Raw genomic sequence first — 19,117 nt, forward strand, 5'->3', positions numbered from 1 at the left:
AGCGCGAGGGTTCTTGTGAGGCAGGTGCGAGTGATATTGAAAACAATTGCATTATTGGGTATATTGAGGCAAGAACCATTGTCATTGTTTATATATGTTCACCACCGACTCCATCTTCTCCTTCAAGGAGCACATGGTTGCATCATCCATACGGGAGAAGCGTATCTATCATAGTCAGCATCTGCCGGAACATTCAGATCGATGGGACTTACCATCTCATCGCTGCCTCCACGAGGATTGCCATACAGCATCGGATCGGAATGGCTGGCCGCGATCTCGTCCTGTACTCGACGCGCCCAGATGCCATCCCAATGCCAGTCGCCGGGGAGCCGAGCCTGCGGGCTTCCTCGCTTCATGTCACCGGGTCTAACGCCACCTCGGCGATGCGCTTTCCATGCGTGCCATGCCCCTGGGTTGGCAGCTGCCTCAGATGGCAACGAGTCCAGGACTTCCTCATCGTCGAAGGTCGACCGAATATAATCCAATAACTTGGCGACGGGCACAAAGTTTTTTGTTTCCGCCAATTGATTCGAGGAAGTCATTTGAGCGACACGAGGGGTGTCGTCATTGGTTTCTGCGTCCTCGCCCTCGACTGGATTGCTCGGAGAGCCGACTACGGGATCCTGCCCGTTGAACGTATTGCCCTCCGTCGTGGGACCACTTGGTACCGCTTTTACACTACCGGACATAGCGCCAGTACTGGTACCACTCACATTTCGAGACGTCTTTCCGGACGCGACACCGCTTCGTCGCCTGGCCCTGCCGAACCAGTGAGGAAACCCGTGGCGAAGGCTGAACCCACCAGGCGGCAGCCGTTCCTCGTCAGTCGCGCTCACCGGGTCATCACTTGCTGAGTTTGTGCTGAACGTGTATGTGGTAAGGGGCACAATCAATGGGTGGAATACATCTGTTGCGAAGGTCACGAGCGGTGGGAGGTCGGGGTACACGTCAGGGAAGCGGATTTGGAAGCGGACAATGGCGGAGGCATAGGGGCCTAGCTCGACAATTAGTCGCGGTCTGGAGATAACCGGAGTCTGAACTCACCGGAACGAACGAAGATGACCCCATTCCAGAGCGTGGGATCACCCGGTGCCAGGCTCACGTATACCCCTGGTGGTGCCGCATTCCGCAAGCTCGCGCTGGACGGAGATCAGCACGTGTCGCGCTTTGAATGGCAATGACACTCACAATTCCAGATGCAGCTGCGGCCTTCGCACTGAAGGGACACAGGGTAACCTCGTAGTCGACATGATGATTGGGGGTGAAAGTTGATGTTGACAACAAAACCAATCGCTTCAATCGCTTATCTCGCTATCGCAGTGGAGCTTCGGAGTCGGAGCTTCAGCTCTTGACTCACCCGACTACATGCTCTTTTACACATTGAGACTTCGTCTCTTAGTTTATAGGGCGATCCTGTCATCTTATGATCCGGGGAGCTTCCTATAAATTCCCCTCATTTACCCCCCCTCGACTAACCTAACCCTCTTGACTTCTCTTCGCCCTCTACATTGGATCCACCCAATACTGCCACCATGAAGACCATCGGCATCTGCATTCCTACCATTGAGGGCGGCGTCGTCTGCCACCAAGAAATCGGTCGTGAGGCTATGCGGCGGGGTATCCCCTATCCTCCCATTGTCACACATACTCCACTCTATGAGGGGATAAAGAATGCCGTCAAAACAGATAACTTCGATGCCCTCTCCACAGTGCTGAGTGACTCGGTCAACAGTACGGCCAAAGCCGGTGCTGACTTTGCTATCATTCCTTCAAACACTCCACATGTTGTGTTCCCTGAGACCCTGGCCAAGTCAATTATCCCGGTTCTCAGTATCCTGGAAGTCACGGCCGACCACTGCGTGAGGCAGGGCTACAAGCGAGTTGGCATTCTCGGCACATCTTCGACCGTCAGAAGGCGTCTCTATGATGAACCTCTTGACAGGAGAGGCATAAGTACGGTCTATGTTCCTGACGCGGAACAGGACCTTGTCCATGATGTTATTCAAAACGAGTTGATCAAGGGCATCTTTACCGATCAGACGCGCGATGACCTCGTCCTTGTCGCAAAGCAGCTAGCGCCACATTGTGATGCCATTGTCTTGGGTTGTACAGAGCTTCCCCTCATTCTGAACGAAGGAAACTGCCAGATTAAGGTTGTGGACACTACACGAATCCTGTCGCACGCAGCACTGGACCTTGCGATCAAGGAATAAGATATCAGCGGGCATCTAGCCATTTGTTGTCAAATAGCATCTAAGCGTATATCTAATTAGCGCCTGTCTACTTGCAAAACCAATCTATCGAGCTCTAGTCCCGGCCTCAACAACCCTAAATGCATCATACCTTCTCCAACCCCCTCGTATACTCCACCCGCAATACCTTCGACCCACCAGGCTGCAAGGTTTCCTACTACAGTCCCAAGCTTCCCTTCATTCAATTTGCACACCGCAGATCCAATGGTGACACTGCTCTTGCTTAGTCCATCCGCCGCATCTAAAGTCGTGGTTACAATGCGCTCCGTCAGCCGATGTGAGCGCTCGTATTCATAAACATTTCGCAAGAATAACTTCGCATAAGGCAGGATGAACCGCACAAGAAGAAAGATTTGCACAATCACGGACGCAAGAAGCCTATGCAGATATGATCTAGCGGGAGGACCTGGTCTCGCTTCTCCAGAGCCCTCCAACCGCGTCAGATGAATTTGGGGCTCTGCCGCTATTGATGCCTTGACGGGCTGTGGTAATCGATGTGCGATCATGAGAGTTTCCTCAGCGCTAAGATCAGGTGGCAATGCATCGAGCAGGTACATGGTTGCGTTAATATAAAGTGACCGTGCAAGTCGGCTATCGGCATGTGGCTGTTGTGCTTCGTAGCCTGCATTGCGGAGAAGATTGAATGCTGCCATGGATGATCTCTGTCAGTCATCCCAAACGTGTCAAGATTCTGAACTACCCTTACCGGGTACTACTCGGTTCCACCGTAACCCCGACTCAGTCTCATATTTCGTCGGAACCCCCGTCTCCTCACGAGGGCTAGACCCTCCAGACGAGTCAAAGCTCAGATCATCACTCGCCGTTGAAGGCCGCATCTCAACCGCTATCTCCGTAAGACTCTCATGACCCGGCAAAGGCAGATGCGGCTCAGAAGAAGAGTGCCGCAATGCCCCGCCTGATTCGGTATCGGCGCCAGCCCTATGTGACGGGTATAACCGGGGCAGCCGACGGCGGATCGACGCCGGGATGGGGAGAAGAGGAAGTCGTGAGAACTCCATTCATGCTCCGAGGGCGAGGGCTAGCGGATGAAGAGAAAATTCATGGAGGGGTCTGACAGATAACAGTTTTGCTGGTCATGCTGATCAGGTCATGCTTTGGTGCAATTTCTTGCAGCAACTTTCACATGCTAGCGTTCTTGCGTCTGATATGCTGATAAGAGTGGGGTTCTTTCGGGGCATTGAGAGATCTAAGATCGAGGCTGAGAGTGTGCTATCTATCCTTAATTTATTTCCTATTTTATTTTTAATCTTTCTTCAGACTATTGTAAAACTTGACTTTGAGCATGAGTTGGAAATATGGGGAGGCTCGTCGAAGTCGACTCGGGTTCCTCAACTCCTCAAGGGTTGTACCCGCATAGGCTATCCAAGAGTAGGCTATCCGCTTGCGACTCCATCTTCTCAACAATGGTGACTTTATTGGTATAGACTTTGAAAACGTGGTGATCAATGTCTACGGGTCACCCAAATCTATGTGCATGTTGAAATCGAAAGCATTCACTAGAGCATCTCACCAGTCAGGTACAACAGAGTCATGCAATCAAGTCCTGAATACAGTATTGTGCATTGCTAGTCTCCAGCCACCGCGAGGCTTATGAAACCCAGTGAACTATTGGAAATGAGAAAAAATGCACGATTTTCAGTGTCAACCTTCGACGTCATACGTGGCGGAATTCTTTGACTGGTATCGTACTCTTGTACCGTACTCTTGTACTATGTTGCCTGATCCCTTCACTCAACATCAATTGCATGACATGACTCACTGAATAAGCCCAACAGTTTGTTGAAGACGGTGTGAATGAATATATCATGATGTTGCAATGAGCTGTAGATGAGAATGATCAGTCTTTCCACTCGTCAATCTCGTTTCTTGATATTTCACGTCCTTACTACTCGTTTAGACACATAATCGGAAGGCCAAATAACCCTGATATGAAGCTAAAATTACTTTTCAATGTTTCAGATCGTAATATGAAACTGAATTCAATCATGTCGTGCTGCTCCTTACGGTTCGGGTAGATGTTGGGTGACAGGGGGACCGAAGGATGCTTCTCCCAACGGCCCAACAAATTCTAGCATCCAACAAGAATTACAACGCATCATTTCCACGTGGAACCGAGAAATTAATAGCACTCAATATTGTAATAATGGTTTAGGATTGAAATTTCTCGCATTAAATTAGTCTATCTTGTCTATAAAGACTCTCTATCACCTTAGGACTTTATTCAAGAGAAATTTCAACCTGATCAATATTGAATTTCTTGAAACCCAAATCACCCTCAAAATCATGGCGGGCACTATGTCCAATAGCCAGAAGCTGCACATCAGTGAACAGCCCTTCACATTGAGTAATTGGCATCGCCATGTCAATTGGATCAACACCACTCTTATCCTTATCGTTCCATTTCTCGGCTGCATCGCTGCATTCTATACTCAACTGCGTCTTCCGACAGCTATCTGGGCTTTTGTCTATTACTTCTGGACTGGATTGGGCATTACTGCTGGCTATCACCGTCTCTGGGCACATCGATCATATGAGGCGTAAGTCTTCTTGCATTTATATACCACCTTCTCGCAATAATTTGCCAAGAATGACTAACCATTCTCTTGTTTAGGTCCTTACCGTTGAGAATATTCCTTGCCTGTGTTGGTGGCGGTGCAATCCAAGGATCCATCCGATGGTGGAGCAGCAAACACCGAGCACACCATCGATGGACAGATACTGTCAAAGACCCTTACAGTGTACGGAAAGGCGTGTGGTATTCTCACTTCATGTGGATGGTACTGAAGCAGAACCCCAAGGACCAAGGAAGGACAGATATCTCTGACTTGAACCAAGACCCCATAGTCGTCTGGCAGCACAAGCACTATGGCGAATTCATTCTTGTGTTCGGCATGCTGTTCCCCATGGTCGTCGCTGGACTTGGTTGGGGTGATTGGAAAGGAGGCCTGGTGTATGCAGGGATCTTGAGGTTCCTCTTCGTCCAGCAGGCAACCTTTTGTGTCAATTCCCTTGCTCATTGGCTAGGAGATCAGGTTAGCCATTACCGCTGCTATGAAGCTCTTCACTCATTGACACTTCCATAGCCATTCGATGACAGGAACTCGCCTCGCGATCATGTCATCACCGCTCTTGTTACACTTGGTGAAGGCTATCATAACTTTCACCACGAGGTAAGCAACGCTCCCTGTCAAGTTTTCCTTTCATCCCTGACTTCCTAATAGTTCCCCTCCGACTACCGCAACGCTATCCAGTGGTGGCAGTACGACCCAACAAAATGGTCAATCTGGGTATGGAAGCAGATCGGCCTTGCCTCCAACCTTAAGCAATTCCGCGCAAACGAGATCGAGAAAGGTCGCGTCCAGCAGCTGCAAAAGAAGATCGACCAAAAGCGAGCCAAGCTCGATTGGGGGATTCCCTTGGAGCATTTACCTCTCTTTTCATGGGACGATTTCGTTGCCGAATCTCAGAATGGAAAAGCTCTTGTTGCTATCGCCGGTGTAATTCATGATGTGACAGATTTCATCAAGAACCATCCAGGGGGCAAAGCCCTTATTAGTTCGGGTATTGGGAAGGATGCCACTGCAATGTTCAACGGCGGTATTTATCAACACTCTAATGCGGCGCATAATTTACTTTCCTCGATGAGAGTTGGTGTTATTAGAGGCGGTGGCGAGGTTGAGATTTGGCGGGAGAGAAATGGTGATAAAATGGTTGCTGTCGGCTCATCTTAAATTTCTACCATCCATTCGAAGACAGTTCTACACCGAACCATATCATTTAGATCTAATTTCACTTTATATCAAATTTTCCCTTTATCTTGGAAAAATAAGGTGGTCAGGAGGACTTGTCAGAAATTTATCGCCCCCGCACTACAACAGGCCCAACCAAAAATTAAGTCTGCCTCTCTCCATGCTACTTTTCTACCAAGTGCACGCAAAAGACCAAAAGAAATTTGCAAAAAGATACTCCGATAGGGGGAATCGAACCCCCGGCTGCCGTGTGAGAGACGGCGATGTTAGCCACTACACCATATCGGACTTGATATAAAGAGGGTCCAATTTTGCCAACATGGAGCCGATTGATCCACTCCTACCCAAACGCATTGAAATAGCCTGAAATTTGGTTTGTGCAAAGATTTAAGTTTGTGTTGTTAAAGTTGGACCATTTTGGAGCTGCTAGTCGAATGAGTCAATTTCCTTCTCTTAAGAGCTTTAATATTCTTAAAGCCCCTAAATTCCAACAGACATCTTCAGAGTGTACGCGTGCCAAGCGACCCCTTAAGCTAAGCTAGAAGAAATGATGGCAAATCAAATCGTCTCAATATATTTTTGGTTTGCTACATTAGATACGATCAAACATCACTCGATGTTTCGGGTATCATTTTGACAATATTTCTCTCATACCTTCCCGGGGCCTAGGATGAAGTCCGATTCCGGTCTAGCGCTTCTTGTCCTTCCCTTCCGTGCGTGGTTCTACTCAGCCCTCTCCGTCGCTACGTTAGCTTTCTGCTATTTTCGTCCGCATACATATCTATTCATCTTGTCTAAGTCTACGCCAGTGTATATGCTCCTTTAAAATCTCCTCGCTGGTGCCTCTATCTCCAATCATAGGTCGAGGCAGAAGGGCCTTTAGAACAGGTATTGAGCTGAAGAGAGCGAACGAGATTGACAAATTAGGACAAGATGGACTTGAAGTTCATTCCTTTGGGATTTTGGGAGCGTTTGATAGTGATTGGATCGGCGTTAGAAGTTATAGTTCGTTTCCAAAGCGATGTATCTTGCAGATCAAGGTGACTGAAGAGGCTCTGCTCACGCATAGTGCCATCAATGTGATAGCCTTGCATATGATCAGACGTGGCGGGTATTGATTCGTCCGCCATTTAGTTACCCGCTGAGCTTGCCCTTTGACCAACCAGGCAAATATATTAGCTGGTCTCAGTGCCTTGGATCTATCCCTGTTTCCAAGATTTTTTAGCCTTTTAAATTCTCAATACGATCTATTCAGGAACTGAACTGTCTTTTTGGCCAAGTCAATTTCACAATGTCACTTTCCGGGACAAGCTCCAATTGGTCCGATTTCTCATTCCAGTTCTCAAATGAAGATACAAAGGCGCACCGTTTTGAATTCGAGCTTCACCATGACCTCTCAGTCCAGAGCGTCAGGGCAGTCTTACTTCAAATCCTTGAAGACCTGTTATCTCATAAAACTTTGCACAACTGGGACGACAAACTTGTCACGAGCCCTTTGAAGGCCCTGCGAACAGTTGTCCAACACTATCTGAGCACTAACCAGGACAGCTCCTTGAACATCTTGCTGTCTCATGCAAATGTAAACGAGATAAGCACTGTTGATGGCATCAATAGAGCGTGGTCTGCTATTCCGAGAGAACCCAACATTTACAGTCATTTGTTCTTCTCCAAGGTCTGTGGTCATTTCCAGTAAACCGTATCCTTTTACTGATGACTGTAGCATCTTGAACATTTCGGGAATTCGCATCCTTCAGACCAATATATAGGGTCTTCGCCTAAAATTTCCACCTCAAATTTGCCGTTCGCCCAAGGCCGTATTATGTAAGTTATGGCATTTGCTCCTAAGAAGGTCATATCCAATCAATTCTCAGAATTGCCATATCTAATTTTCCGACTGGTTGCAAAGCAATATAAAAGAACGAGTCTCACATTCCCAAAGAGCAGCCTTGCTAATGATACACACTTTCTGCCTGAGACTGCAGTATGAAAGTCACTCATTTATTCAAGAATTTATAGATAGGCATCTCAGCCTACGCTCTACTTTCAAGTCCCCTGATCATCTGCAGGTAATATATCCTGTAGAGACAAACTACGTGAGTTATTTATTTGCGGATGCAGATTTTATATCTAGTCTAGCATCCAAATTGTTGATATGCTTACGGAATCTTCTAGTCAAAACATAAGTGTTACAAAAGGGTCACTATAAGCTGTCACATTTCTTACCTGATCCTGGATAGCGATAATGCAAGTGATGGACAAGAGACCTCCCTTGATCGCTTGATCATATGTCCCTTTCGACCGGGCAAAAGTAATGGCGAAGGCTCTGAACCATACCTTTTCAAAACTTCGTCTTCTACTATGCTCACGCTTGTTTTACCGGAAGAATCACCTTCTCACGAAGAGGAGGTCGGACTACTAGGATGCCCTCAGGCTCTCTGGGCAGTGCTCATTGCAAATGGTACTACACGATTTGCTCTGGATTTGGAGCCTCTGGAGCATCTATCACCTTGCGCCCAATTCGTACGCGGCATCACAACCTCCCTCTATATGCAGAGAGCGGGCGCACAAAAAATAGTAGGTATGCTGAATGACCGTCTTCAGGAGCATGGGGTTGATAGTCTCTTTGATGACGAATCATTTACGAAATCCAGACTATACCACTGGGTCATCAAAACATGCCATGAATTGAGTGGATCTGTCGCTTCAAACTTGAAACATATCAAGGTGGTGGTGGTGGAAAGAGAGATTGATGAACTTTCCGATAAAGCCCATGCATATGAGAAACTGGGACTATCACATTGGCGGCGAAAGATGAGGGAAGAAGTCAATGAGCTGGACAAGCTCCAGGTAGAAACACAAACGCTCAGGGAAAAGGTGCAGGAAAGCGTTCGTAGACTCTTGATCCAACAAAACAGTCATGTTCGCGTGCTGACAAGAAATTCAGCGAAATGCCGTGCGTGTACTTAACACTGATGCCTTCGCAGTCACTAATCCTTTATCAGTTGCATGGCGCCACCGCAGTTCTTGAAGCTCGCTTAGCTTTGCAGCAAGGTGATCGCATAAAGACTTTGACCTATCTTGCTACGATATATCTGCCATTGACTACCGTCACGGTAAGCACAAGCCCGTAACAGATCGATATCTAATAACATCCATGGACTCATAAACTTGTCAGTCTCTATATAGCATGTCCGTTCTTCCACATTCGGCAACTTTCGCATCATTCTTTGTGGTTCTTGCTATATTTTTCACCTTTACAGTCCTTCTGGGCATAAACTTGTCAAAACTTCAAACAAAAATCTTACTTGCACTTCAAAAATCAAAATGGTGGTTGGGAATTCTCCTCGCACCTTTCTATTTGATGAGGAATTATGTTCGAAGCTACGTGGATGAGCTTGCGAAACAGACAGGTGAGGAAAGTGTGATAATTGGCCCTTACAGCCTTGAAAGTACTCGACATGTCCTCATTGCTATCTTGCGTGAGAGATTGATACCAGAAATTCTGGTTCCTCTACCGGAATAATCCATATATCAAGTTTTGGTGGAGCCCCGCTTTGTTAATGGTGCACATTGTTCGTATTTTGCTCATTCCGGTTTGGCTCTTGATCTCTGTAGGAATGATGCTGTGTCTTATTTTAGGTGATTTATGTTCTGGATGCCATCGATTGGTTTCTAAATTGATGTGATTCAAGAAGTGGGTGCCACAATAAAAGAGGTGCGCACCATATGGATTAATGAAAATGGCGTCTATGTGACACTACGATGGTACTGTTGATTTTCTTACTGCCAAGGGCCTTTGCTGGTAGTTTAAAACTAACTAAAATGTTTACCGGGAGAAACTCTCTGCTGCAATCAGCTCTCTGGCATCTGCGTTTCGCCACTTTTATTGACCTCCTGCCACTAATCGTACCGAACATTGGTTCAAGCTCCGCTATGTATTTTGATTCACGATCAAGGTACGGGCGATACGACTTTTGACTGCGGCATCAGATATCTAAAATGAATAAGGTGACAGAGAGTTATGATCAAACCTGATCCCAATGGACAAAAGAGCAATGAAGAAAGACGTCTAAAATTTACCAAGGTACTTTGGAAATCTTCGATTAGAATTATACCATCTTTGGTTCACATCTCAAATGAAAGAAAATTAATATTATTCAAATGTTGGTCTGGACTGGCGTTCTATAGTAGATGAAAGCCTAGCCTACTGGGATGTGCATCCCAATTACCCCCATGGGATAGTAACTTTTTACTCGAGAACCTGAGCGTCGCCTCGAAAGGCAACAATCGAATATTGGCTCTTGATGTATGTGACATGACTCGCTTGAACGAAATCTCTTCAAATGCATAATGTTCAGCCCCAGGGAAGCAACTCCATGCCAACAGCCTTAAACCTTGAAACCATGAATCCTGGACTGCAATTTGCTTCCCAATCCTCATCAAACCCTGGGTTTGGGTTGTGTGGGTTGACTGTTTTCTTCATATCCGTGAAAAACACGGAGACACCGCGAGGCACCTGGTCCTCTAGACCCGGTGATTCGTCATCACTGTGTTCGCCACATGGGCATGTCGAGGTCGTCCTGGCTCCTGGCGTGGTGCAAGGGCAAAAACCTAGGAAGCGATCGCATGGGACACATTTGTAATACGCCCGACCGGTAGCTTCATTAGAGCAATTTGGGCGAGTGGATAAGCGAACTCCGGGGAGTCCACATGATTGGCATTTCCAGCCCTGTGAGGGGCGCTCGAGAGGTTGGATGGACATAGTGGGAGAGTATTGAGTATTGACTCTTGAACACTGAATAAGGTATCGTATAAGCAATTGTTAGGTTCGAGAAAGTGGTCTTGTTACTTACGTTGGATGGATCTTGAAGCGAAATAAGGTACTCGAGGTAGTGGCTTGCAATTTGTATTCAGCGATATGTCCGGGGAAAATCTCACCTTTTAAAGATTTTGCGGGGGAGGTAGATCATCATGACGCTATTCTGGTCAACCCCAACCGCTGCAAGTATGGCATAAAATTGCTGAGTGATCCTTGTGAAATAACGTAACAGTTTGGGGTTCTAGACTCAGGATTGACCAAAAACGGAAAACACGGCTGGATCGGGTAAGTACATCCCCGACGCAAGCCGAGGTGTTAGGTAATATGGCGCAAATACGTCAGATGACCGTGGAAACATTTACGTTTCGCTTTTCTAATAGGTTACTATATTCAGAGAAAACCAGAAATTGAAGTAATTGCCCCGTGATGCTTGAGAGATTTATCCAATTTGCCGTGGGGACCGAAGATCCCCCGCATTTCGGCATTCAGGGCTTCAGGTCATTACTAGTATGTACCTCCTTGCACGAACATTTAGGAAGAAAAAGCACCATACGAACGAAGCCAAAAGCTCACCACAGTGTGCCGTGGTATAACCGCTGGGATACCCCTCTGGCGCATAAAGAGACCCCTGTGCTCGTGGTGGCTCTCGAGGTAGACTCTGGACATTAGTATGGGCCAACGTCTGCAAGCGCGTAAAATGGTCTGCGGACACGTGTTTCTAGTCTTATGGCGTAATTAGGCTTGGCTCTCTGTACAATTTGCTGATTGATTTCTGTGACTTGAAAATTTTTTTCACTCAATTCGGATTATGGAGCTCATCAGGTGGCCGTTTCACCTGACCAACTCCCTTCATAAACGCCACATGTGCATAATTGCCACATATTAGCCACACTTCAAGTAGGCAGAAAAAAATTATTACAAGGCGATATTAGAACTAGCAGGTCTATTAGTCATGAATTTTCTATTCCACCAAAGCCAAAGGAAAAAAATTGCTTGCTTAAGGGAATACTGGAGAGACCGAATAGGGGAGACCCACACTACAAAGGCCAAGCGCGAAGCACGGACGATTCATACTCACTAGATTCTTTAGGAATTAGTACCTATAATAGTTCGGGATACTAAACCTCATAAGATCAGTATAACATACGTAACATATTATGAAGAAGTATATTCTCTATATCTACATAGTGGGAAGGTGATATAGAGGAAGCTGTAAGCGTTAGAACCAAAACAGAGGTAGCTAAAGGTAAGTCACACGAGATCTATTGGTGAAAATGAGGCGGAATTGGGTCCAACGGGATCTATTCAGCAAAAAGGGGGTTGACGGGTTTCCACGACTGCCATATAGTGCTCTAGACTCAGTTCATCATGAGCGATGAGACTGAAGCAAGGGCAGATATCAACATCGTCGACGTACGGTAGATAGCATTTCCGACCACTAGGTGCGTGGTTGTTATAAGAAAATGGCTGCTTGAGATGAAGTCTCCAGGTAGAGTGTAGAGCTCGCCATGCAGAATATGTGTGTGTCGACGACTCACATGAGATATTTTGAGGGTTGTGCGTATGTAGCAGACAAGGAAATCACAAGTGGCCTGGTTTCTTCGTTCGGTGAGTTTAACCGACGCATAGCCGATAACGAAGATGCCCGATGTAATAAAAAGGACAATGAGTGGTCCAACATGAATCGGATTTTTGTCCCAAGTCATCTGAAGCAAAGCCAGAGAAGGAATACAAGTTACCAACTTACCTATTGTTCGCAGTGAATGGGATTCTGCCCCTCTTCACCGCATCCCTTGCCTCAACCTCCATGATAGATCTAGTTCCATAGCTTCCATCTCAAGAATCTTCATCTATATCTTTTTCCTCCTTCCTTCTTCACACCTATAATGGCCCTAATTCAGTTTCCCAAGTAGCGAATCGCCTCATTTTAGTGAAAGAGGTTTGAAGGGGACTAATTGAGTTGTCAACAAAACATTATAATTAAATTTGTAAATTTCTAGGTTTGGCTCTCGACAAGCGTCAATTCCATAGACGTCTGAAATTTAGAAACGCATTGGATGTTAAATGCGAGGCGGAGGCCCTGACTTTGGTTGTACTATAGAGACAAATTCGAGGCAAATAGAGAAAATCACGTTTGAGCTCGTCTCCCTACCAATCCTCTCATGTCACTAGCAATGCTTGAGTTTGACCTGACTCAAGCCTCGTGCCGAGTTGATCAATCTATCCACCAGCCACTTGAGATTCAACCAGCTAGCCCACCGCACTGATGGAGAAAATGCCCCGCGCCAGATGACGCCCCTTTTACCGCTGAGGATATCCTGAACCAGCTTCCCGGCGAGCACATTGACGTCCGTGGCCTGGCGTTGGTGATCCATCCGCTCCTTCCAAGCCGTGTCCTGGACTCCATGGTAGTACGATGCCTCGGGCAGTTCCATAGGACCACCAGGCTTACTGAACATGGGCGTGTTGACAGATCCGCATATGGATGTCACGACGCGAACGCCCAGTGGCTCGAGCTCGACTCGCAGGGTTTCCGACATACGCGCCACGGCGGATTTGGAACTGGCAAATATGCCTAGTCAAAAGCGCGCGCGTAGCTAAATTAGCCTGATTGCCCAGGGGAGAGAAAGGCATAATTGCAGGCGCTGGCCGACGGAAACTTACCCGCCCACACCATGTTAAGAGCCCCATCGATGGAGCTCTGGTTGAAAACAACTCCCTTGGCCTCGATAAGCAGGGGGGCAAATGCCTGGACCATAGCAAGAGGGCCCCAGACGTTGACGTCGTAAAGCCTTTTTGCCTCGGCGATGTCGGTGTCTAGTAGTGGGCAGTTGAATTCGGCGCCGGCATTATTCACTAAGATATCGAGGCTCCCATCTATTCGTTTTGTGACTATCTCCTTACACTGTGCGATGGTCGTTGGGATGGTCACGTCTAGCTCCAGGACCTCGACGTTTTCAAGCTCGGCGAGGTCAGCGGCCTTAGACGGATCGCGTGCTGTGGCGAAGACATAGAACCCTCGTTGTTGAAAGCTCTTGGCCATGGCCCAGCCGATGCCGCCGGTGCTGCAGCCTGTAATCAAGACCGTCTTCGGGGGAGCTGCCATATTGTAGTGGTGGTTGGGATGGAAGAGGGCGAAATAGAACAATAAGTAGAAAGATACGTTTTTCCTTTCAATCTGAAAGTTGCACAGCAGCTGATGGGTTTTATCAGAGCTACAGCGTTCTTCGTAAGCATAAGGGTCTCATTTTCTTGTGATATGGATTACATTCGTACCAGGTGCCAATTTCGGCTCGCGTGGTGTCTAATTCCGGCGTAGAATGGCGGGGCTTCTCGGATTTACCTCGTGAGGCCGAAGACGCCGAATTAGGGAAGTGGGGCGGGAACAGCCGGGAATAAGTTTGCATGTATCTATGAATGCCTCCCTTTACCCTTCAACATTTCATCGAATTATCATTCCAAAGTTGTGGTTTGCCATTTTTACCATTTGCATGCAGCCCCAGAAATGTCTTTTCCGAGATGTACCTGAATGGTGCCCATGTCGGCTGATCCCCGAACTATATCTAGTACCGATCTTGCCTTACACAAAATTGGTTAAAGCCTGAAATTAGTGCTACGGACGAAGATTGTTCTATAAACAAGAGACCAGAGCATACTAATTTAGCATTACTTGGCGTTTAGCCAACCTCTATTTTGCGTCAACGGAACTTGTTTAGTATTCAATTGTGGAAAACTTAAAATCTTTTCTCTTTCGAAAATTTTCAATTGACAAGGTGACATTCGTGGAAGATAGTTATAATTAAGTCAATTTCACGTTGACTTGTGGGCGATCGTCTGGATCAGCCTTTCCACCTTCTCCGAGTTCCACTCTTCCAATCCCAAGAGGGTATTATCATCCATTGCCCAGGGATGTGCAAGCTTTTTAGTAGCTAGGCAGTACTGTATTTGTACTTCAAAAGTTGATGCACTGATATTGCCGATCTTGAGATCGGTTAACGCATTTTCCAAAAGGGGTGTCATGTCGTTATACGTGGTCCCCCACCCCGTGCCCCCTAAAATATTTTTTGCAGCACCGAGAATTTGATTCTGCGACATGAACAAGGAGTGAACATAGACTGGGCGGTTCAAAGTTTCTTGCGGATGCAAAAGTACGTTCGCAGTTGCTCTGCCGACATCTTCCAATGTCGTCCATGGAACAACGTTATTTCCATCACCAAAGATGAAAGCTTTCTTTTCTTGCAAGTCCAACCCGGAAAAGCCAGTGGAGAGACTCCAGTCAAGAAAAACACCACATGCCACTAGGGTGTACGTCAAGTGGTTATCAGCCGCGTGTCTCTTGACAGCCTCATAGGAAGCTTTCTTTCTGCCAAATACAGGTAAATCATGAACACCTGGTAGATCAGGATCGAGTCCAAAATCGCTGGTGATACTGATAGCGTGTTAGAAAGGATATTGGTCAAAGAGAAGTTGTTGCCAAAGTTGTGCTCACATACAAGCGATAAACTCCACTCTTGGCCGCCGCGTCAATTAGTCGAAGTGGTGTTTCAACTTCGGGCGAGAAAGTAGTATCAATAACTGCGTCTTCCCCGGCGATAGCAGCGGATAATGACTCCATCGAAGTGAAGTCAACCACCTTTACATGAGCAGCGGCCGGGAAAGGTTTGGAATTGCGACTCAGCACCGTGACATTGAACTCAAGATGGAGTAGTACATTGAGTACCTGAGCTCCAACATTTCCACTGGCCTAACAGCTTGTTAACTTTGAAATTGTACTATTCTTTAACCCTTACCCCAGCAATAGCCACATTCTTGATTGTGTGTGACATTTTCTTTTTTTGCAATGCTTTTCAGTATGGCGTTGGTCAGAATATCTTTAGGTGAAACTAGCAACGATAAGTACAGGAAATGGTTCCCATTTAAACAATCTGAGTACATATGATCTAGCAACTTTGTCTGGGAGTCGCGGTCTGAATAAACGTAATTTAGCGGTGCCCAGAACGGGCTTCACCGGAGATAAAAAATAAGGTTAGCGCCATAATAAAAATTATTTTTCGGATTCGCTCTTATATTCGGCTTTAAAAAGTATATATGACCTGAATACACTCGGGGTGCAGGAGTAGCTCTCCGCCTTCCACATTCGCGACAGAAACACCAGCGGACTCTGAACTAAAACCGGACACAGAAACCCGCTTATGCCGTGGAAAACAGTTTGTGCCGTCACGGAAATGATTGTCGCATTTGCGATTATTTCCGACTACAAGTATACGCATGTCTGGGCACACACTGGGATGCATAGCTCGCTACCTTCAGATTCGCAAAAAAACACCCCCCGGATTCCGAACTAAAACCGAATATGAAAGACCAATAAGCCGCTTATCTCCGTGCTTTCCACGGTTCTTAGCTCAGAGGAAACTCTTGACTTGATCATACGATGCAATAATAAAAGCAATTGACTTTTTCCTTTGATTTTTTTTCTTTGTCGGGATACTCACGTCAGAACCATACTCAACCCATTCAACTCTTAAGCTCACCTCGTTATCTCCACGGATCTCATTGTTTTGAGCAGTGCGATGCCTGAATCTATCATTGTCCTAATTACCGGTAAATTTTTGGTTGCTTTATACAGGTGACTCCAAATCTCATTTTACGCAGGCGCCAATTCAGGTGTTGGCTATGCAATAGCAAAAACCATTACATCGCACCCGAACTACCATGTTATCATGGCCTGCCGAGATCTTTCGAAAGGACAGGCAGCGTGCTCCCGCCTCGAAAGGGCCAAAATCCAAGGGACGCTTTCTGTGATTCAGCTGGATGTGGAAGACGAAACCTCGATTTCCAGGGCCTTCAACACTGTTTCCGACTGATTCGGGCGACTCGACGTCCTAATCAGCAATGCAGGCACATTATCACTGGGTTCTGCTGGAAGATATAAGATCGAAAAAATAATCTCAACGAACGTTTTCGGTGCGATGCTTGCTTCTGAGGCTTTCATTCCCCTTCTGGTTCAATCTCGCCGTCCATGTCTCATCCAAATCTCAAGCGTGTTGGGCTCGCTGCAACTTGCATCCGATCCACAAAGTGTGTATAGTACAGAGTCGTGGGATGAATACCGGATGAGCAAAGCTGCTTTGAATATGATGACAATTCAAATGCAGAAGCGACTCAAAGATCAGAATGTCCGCGTTTTTGCCTTTTGTCCTGGCCTTGTGCGGTCAAAACTGAGGGGTGACTCTGAAGAAGCGATGAGTGCTCAAGTAAATGCTGGCGATCCTATAGAATCGGCGAAAGCCATCATGGAGATTGTAATCGGGCTGAGAGATGAAGATGCCGGCAAATTTCTTCACAAAGACGGTTCTCATCCTTGGTAAATCTTTGCTACTCAACATGTAGATGTGTGCTAGAAATAGGAATAGCGTGAATTAGTAGCCGCTGCGAACCTAATCTTTATATGACAAATAGTATTGGTAGTTAAGTGGTCTTCTACCGACCGGAATTTTCTTCATATTAGCTGGGAGTCCGTGGTTTGTCACAGTTTAACATGTAAATTGTTCAATTAGGGTTCAATTTAGTAGCGGAACCTTTCTAGCTAATGTTACTCAGAAAATTGCAATCTGGGCGTCAACCTTGAATTTTCTCGACTACTGTTCACTTGCAACACCTTGATCGACCTATGATGGCTTTGTCAATTCCCTTTCTGCTCTGCGGCGAGGATAAGGGCTGCACTTACAGCTTCAATATTGTTTCCGAGGGGATCAAGTAAAAAGGCCCCGTAGTAGTTTGCATGATAGTGAGGTCGCAGGCCCGGAGGTCCATGGCATTCACCCCCTGCATCAACACCTGCCTTGTGAAATGCATCAACTGTCGCATGATCTGGGACAATTGTTAGTGCACAGTCAAAATTGAAACATCGTTTGTCATTTCCCCACCAGAAGCAGTAAACCCGATGTGAATGGGGCTCTTGGTCCAAGTCTCCTTCGCAGAGATCCAGAAGTCAGCATGGCCATCGGGGCCAAGCCCAACTACCCCGGGAAAGCGATGAATTTCAATGTACCCCAACGGAGACAATGTCTTGGTGTACCACTGGACGACTTCCTCGAACCGAGCAACCGGAGCCGTAATAATCAAATGATTAATTTTGCCAGACCCTCCCATTGTGAATTCTGTATCTTTCAGGATTTCAACGGAGAGCGTGAGGTTCTCCCTCTTTTGTAGACGTCGATTCTAGGCAGTCGACGGTCATTTTAGGCAGTAGGTGGGGCTTGGCGCCCCTTGAAAGAATCGCGGATTGTGGCGCCACACTGCAGGGCGTTCATTGGCTGTCTCTATGAAGAGAAATACGAGCATCAAAAGCCTCATCAACACAAGGTATTCTTTTAATGCCTACAGGACTCGGAGAAAGAATTGTCACGGGATCGAGTCATCACATCTTCTTTTCACCTTTGCGCCTCGGGACTCGATGTGACTCAAGCTTATGTTGCGAAGTATTTGCAGAATTGACATGCATTTTTATTGCTTAGTTAGTCCTTTCCCTTGAACTTTCGCAGAGTTCACATCAGTTCATAAGTTCACATCAGTCCATTCACATCAGTTCATTGGGTCCAAATTACCCATCAAAGCTCCCTGTCTTGCGGACAGCCACCACCCACCGTTTTACGCATTCAATTCCGCGAGTGAATAGGCGATCGCCGGCCGAGAAGGCTTCCCTGTCTCAGTGGAACGAGGTATTAATGCTCGATAAGATGGGGCCATAGAAGTGACAGCCAATTGAGGTCGAATACATTCCGGAATCAAGTCGTCATGGGCAACCCTGGGCTTCGCCTGGCCCATACGCTCGTCTTATATTGTGTGCCGTAATACCGGTCTTGAAATCTCTTATTTCGACGTCAGACTCCAGCTCCGGAATGAACGTGATATTCTCTGTCACACGTTTTGTGTCCGGGAAACAGTTGCATCAACGTTCCATGTCAGTAGACTGGATTTATGCTCTCTGTTTATTAGCCCTGTTTAATCGCTTGTATTGACGGTCGACCTGGTGGAAATTTGATGTTTTATATGGTCAAACCGATGCTGGAGCTGGAATTTGAGAAAATATGCATGTTTTGCAGATGGAGACGGAGTTGCACGTGTCCAGGACGAGCGCGGGCGCGAGCCCAGAAATCCATAATGCCGATGAGAAGAATGGCGGTGAAGCGATGCGCAGGAACTTCAATGCAAGAGTCTAAGCTCGGGCGCCTGTCCACACGGGGTGGAGAAGTGAGATGTTCCTGGTTCGCTAT

At 46.7% G+C, this 19,117-nt stretch overlaps 8 protein-coding genes across 8 annotated transcripts; 3 read left to right on the top strand and 5 right to left on the bottom strand.

The window, feature by feature from the left end:
* Positions 1 to 81: 81 nt before the first annotated feature.
* On the bottom strand, positions 82 to 1,250 carry N7443_001522 (putative ubiquitin-conjugating enzyme; the record flags this gene model as incomplete). The annotated part of the gene is made up of 4 exons (XM_056881578.1): positions 82 to 165; positions 213 to 994; positions 1,045 to 1,139; positions 1,189 to 1,250. The coding sequence occupies 4 exons, from the start codon at positions 1,248 to 1,250 to the stop codon at positions 82 to 84; spliced, it is 1,023 nt and encodes a 340-aa protein (XP_056746816.1).
* Positions 1,251 to 1,532: 282 nt separating this feature from the next.
* N7443_001523 (aspartate/glutamate racemase family protein) lies at positions 1,533 to 2,213 on the top strand (the record flags this gene model as incomplete). The annotated part of the gene is made up of 1 exon (XM_056881579.1): positions 1,533 to 2,213. One exon carries the CDS (start codon positions 1,533 to 1,535, stop codon positions 2,211 to 2,213), a length of 681 nt encoding a protein of 226 aa, XP_056746817.1.
* Positions 2,214 to 2,217: 4 nt separating this feature from the next.
* On the bottom strand, positions 2,218 to 3,271 carry N7443_001524 (uncharacterized protein; the record flags this gene model as incomplete). The annotated part of the gene is made up of 3 exons (XM_056881580.1): positions 2,218 to 2,228; positions 2,344 to 2,898; positions 2,959 to 3,271. 3 exons carry the CDS (start codon positions 3,269 to 3,271, stop codon positions 2,218 to 2,220), a joined length of 879 nt encoding a protein of 292 aa, XP_056746818.1.
* A 1,285-nt stretch (positions 3,272 to 4,556) lies between these two features.
* Positions 4,557 to 6,004, top strand: N7443_001525 (acyl-CoA desaturase; the record flags this gene model as incomplete). The annotated part of the gene is made up of 4 exons (XM_056881581.1): positions 4,557 to 4,810; positions 4,885 to 5,305; positions 5,357 to 5,443; positions 5,495 to 6,004. The coding sequence occupies 4 exons, from the start codon at positions 4,557 to 4,559 to the stop codon at positions 6,002 to 6,004; spliced, it is 1,272 nt and encodes a 423-aa protein (XP_056746819.1).
* Positions 6,005 to 8,380: 2,376 nt separating this feature from the next.
* On the top strand, positions 8,381 to 9,297 carry N7443_001526 (uncharacterized protein; the record flags this gene model as incomplete). Its single annotated transcript, XM_056881582.1, has 3 exons — positions 8,381 to 8,908; positions 9,025 to 9,135; positions 9,283 to 9,297. 3 exons carry the CDS (start codon positions 8,381 to 8,383, stop codon positions 9,295 to 9,297), a joined length of 654 nt encoding a protein of 217 aa, XP_056746820.1.
* Positions 9,298 to 13,009: 3,712 nt separating this feature from the next.
* N7443_001527 (uncharacterized protein) lies at positions 13,010 to 13,947 on the bottom strand (the record flags this gene model as incomplete). Its single annotated transcript, XM_056881583.1, has 2 exons — positions 13,010 to 13,416; positions 13,506 to 13,947. The coding sequence occupies 2 exons, from the start codon at positions 13,945 to 13,947 to the stop codon at positions 13,010 to 13,012; spliced, it is 849 nt and encodes a 282-aa protein (XP_056746821.1).
* A 704-nt stretch (positions 13,948 to 14,651) lies between these two features.
* N7443_001528 (aromatic alcohol reductase) lies at positions 14,652 to 15,667 on the bottom strand (the record flags this gene model as incomplete). The annotated part of the gene is made up of 3 exons (XM_056881584.1): positions 14,652 to 15,270; positions 15,335 to 15,585; positions 15,632 to 15,667. 3 exons carry the CDS (start codon positions 15,665 to 15,667, stop codon positions 14,652 to 14,654), a joined length of 906 nt encoding a protein of 301 aa, XP_056746822.1.
* A 1,812-nt stretch (positions 15,668 to 17,479) lies between these two features.
* On the bottom strand, positions 17,480 to 17,993 carry N7443_001529 (VOC family protein; the record flags this gene model as incomplete). The annotated part of the gene is made up of 3 exons (XM_056881585.1): positions 17,480 to 17,509; positions 17,569 to 17,711; positions 17,768 to 17,993. The coding sequence occupies 3 exons, from the start codon at positions 17,991 to 17,993 to the stop codon at positions 17,480 to 17,482; spliced, it is 399 nt and encodes a 132-aa protein (XP_056746823.1).
* Between the last annotated feature and the right edge of the window lie 1,124 nt (positions 17,994 to 19,117).

The sequence above is a fragment of the Penicillium atrosanguineum genome (genome assembly GCF_028827265.1).
Source record: "Penicillium atrosanguineum strain IBT 20685 chromosome Unknown utg000001l_segment0_segment0, whole genome shotgun sequence".
Classification (NCBI taxonomy): Eukaryota; Fungi; Ascomycota; class Eurotiomycetes; order Eurotiales; family Aspergillaceae; genus Penicillium; species Penicillium atrosanguineum.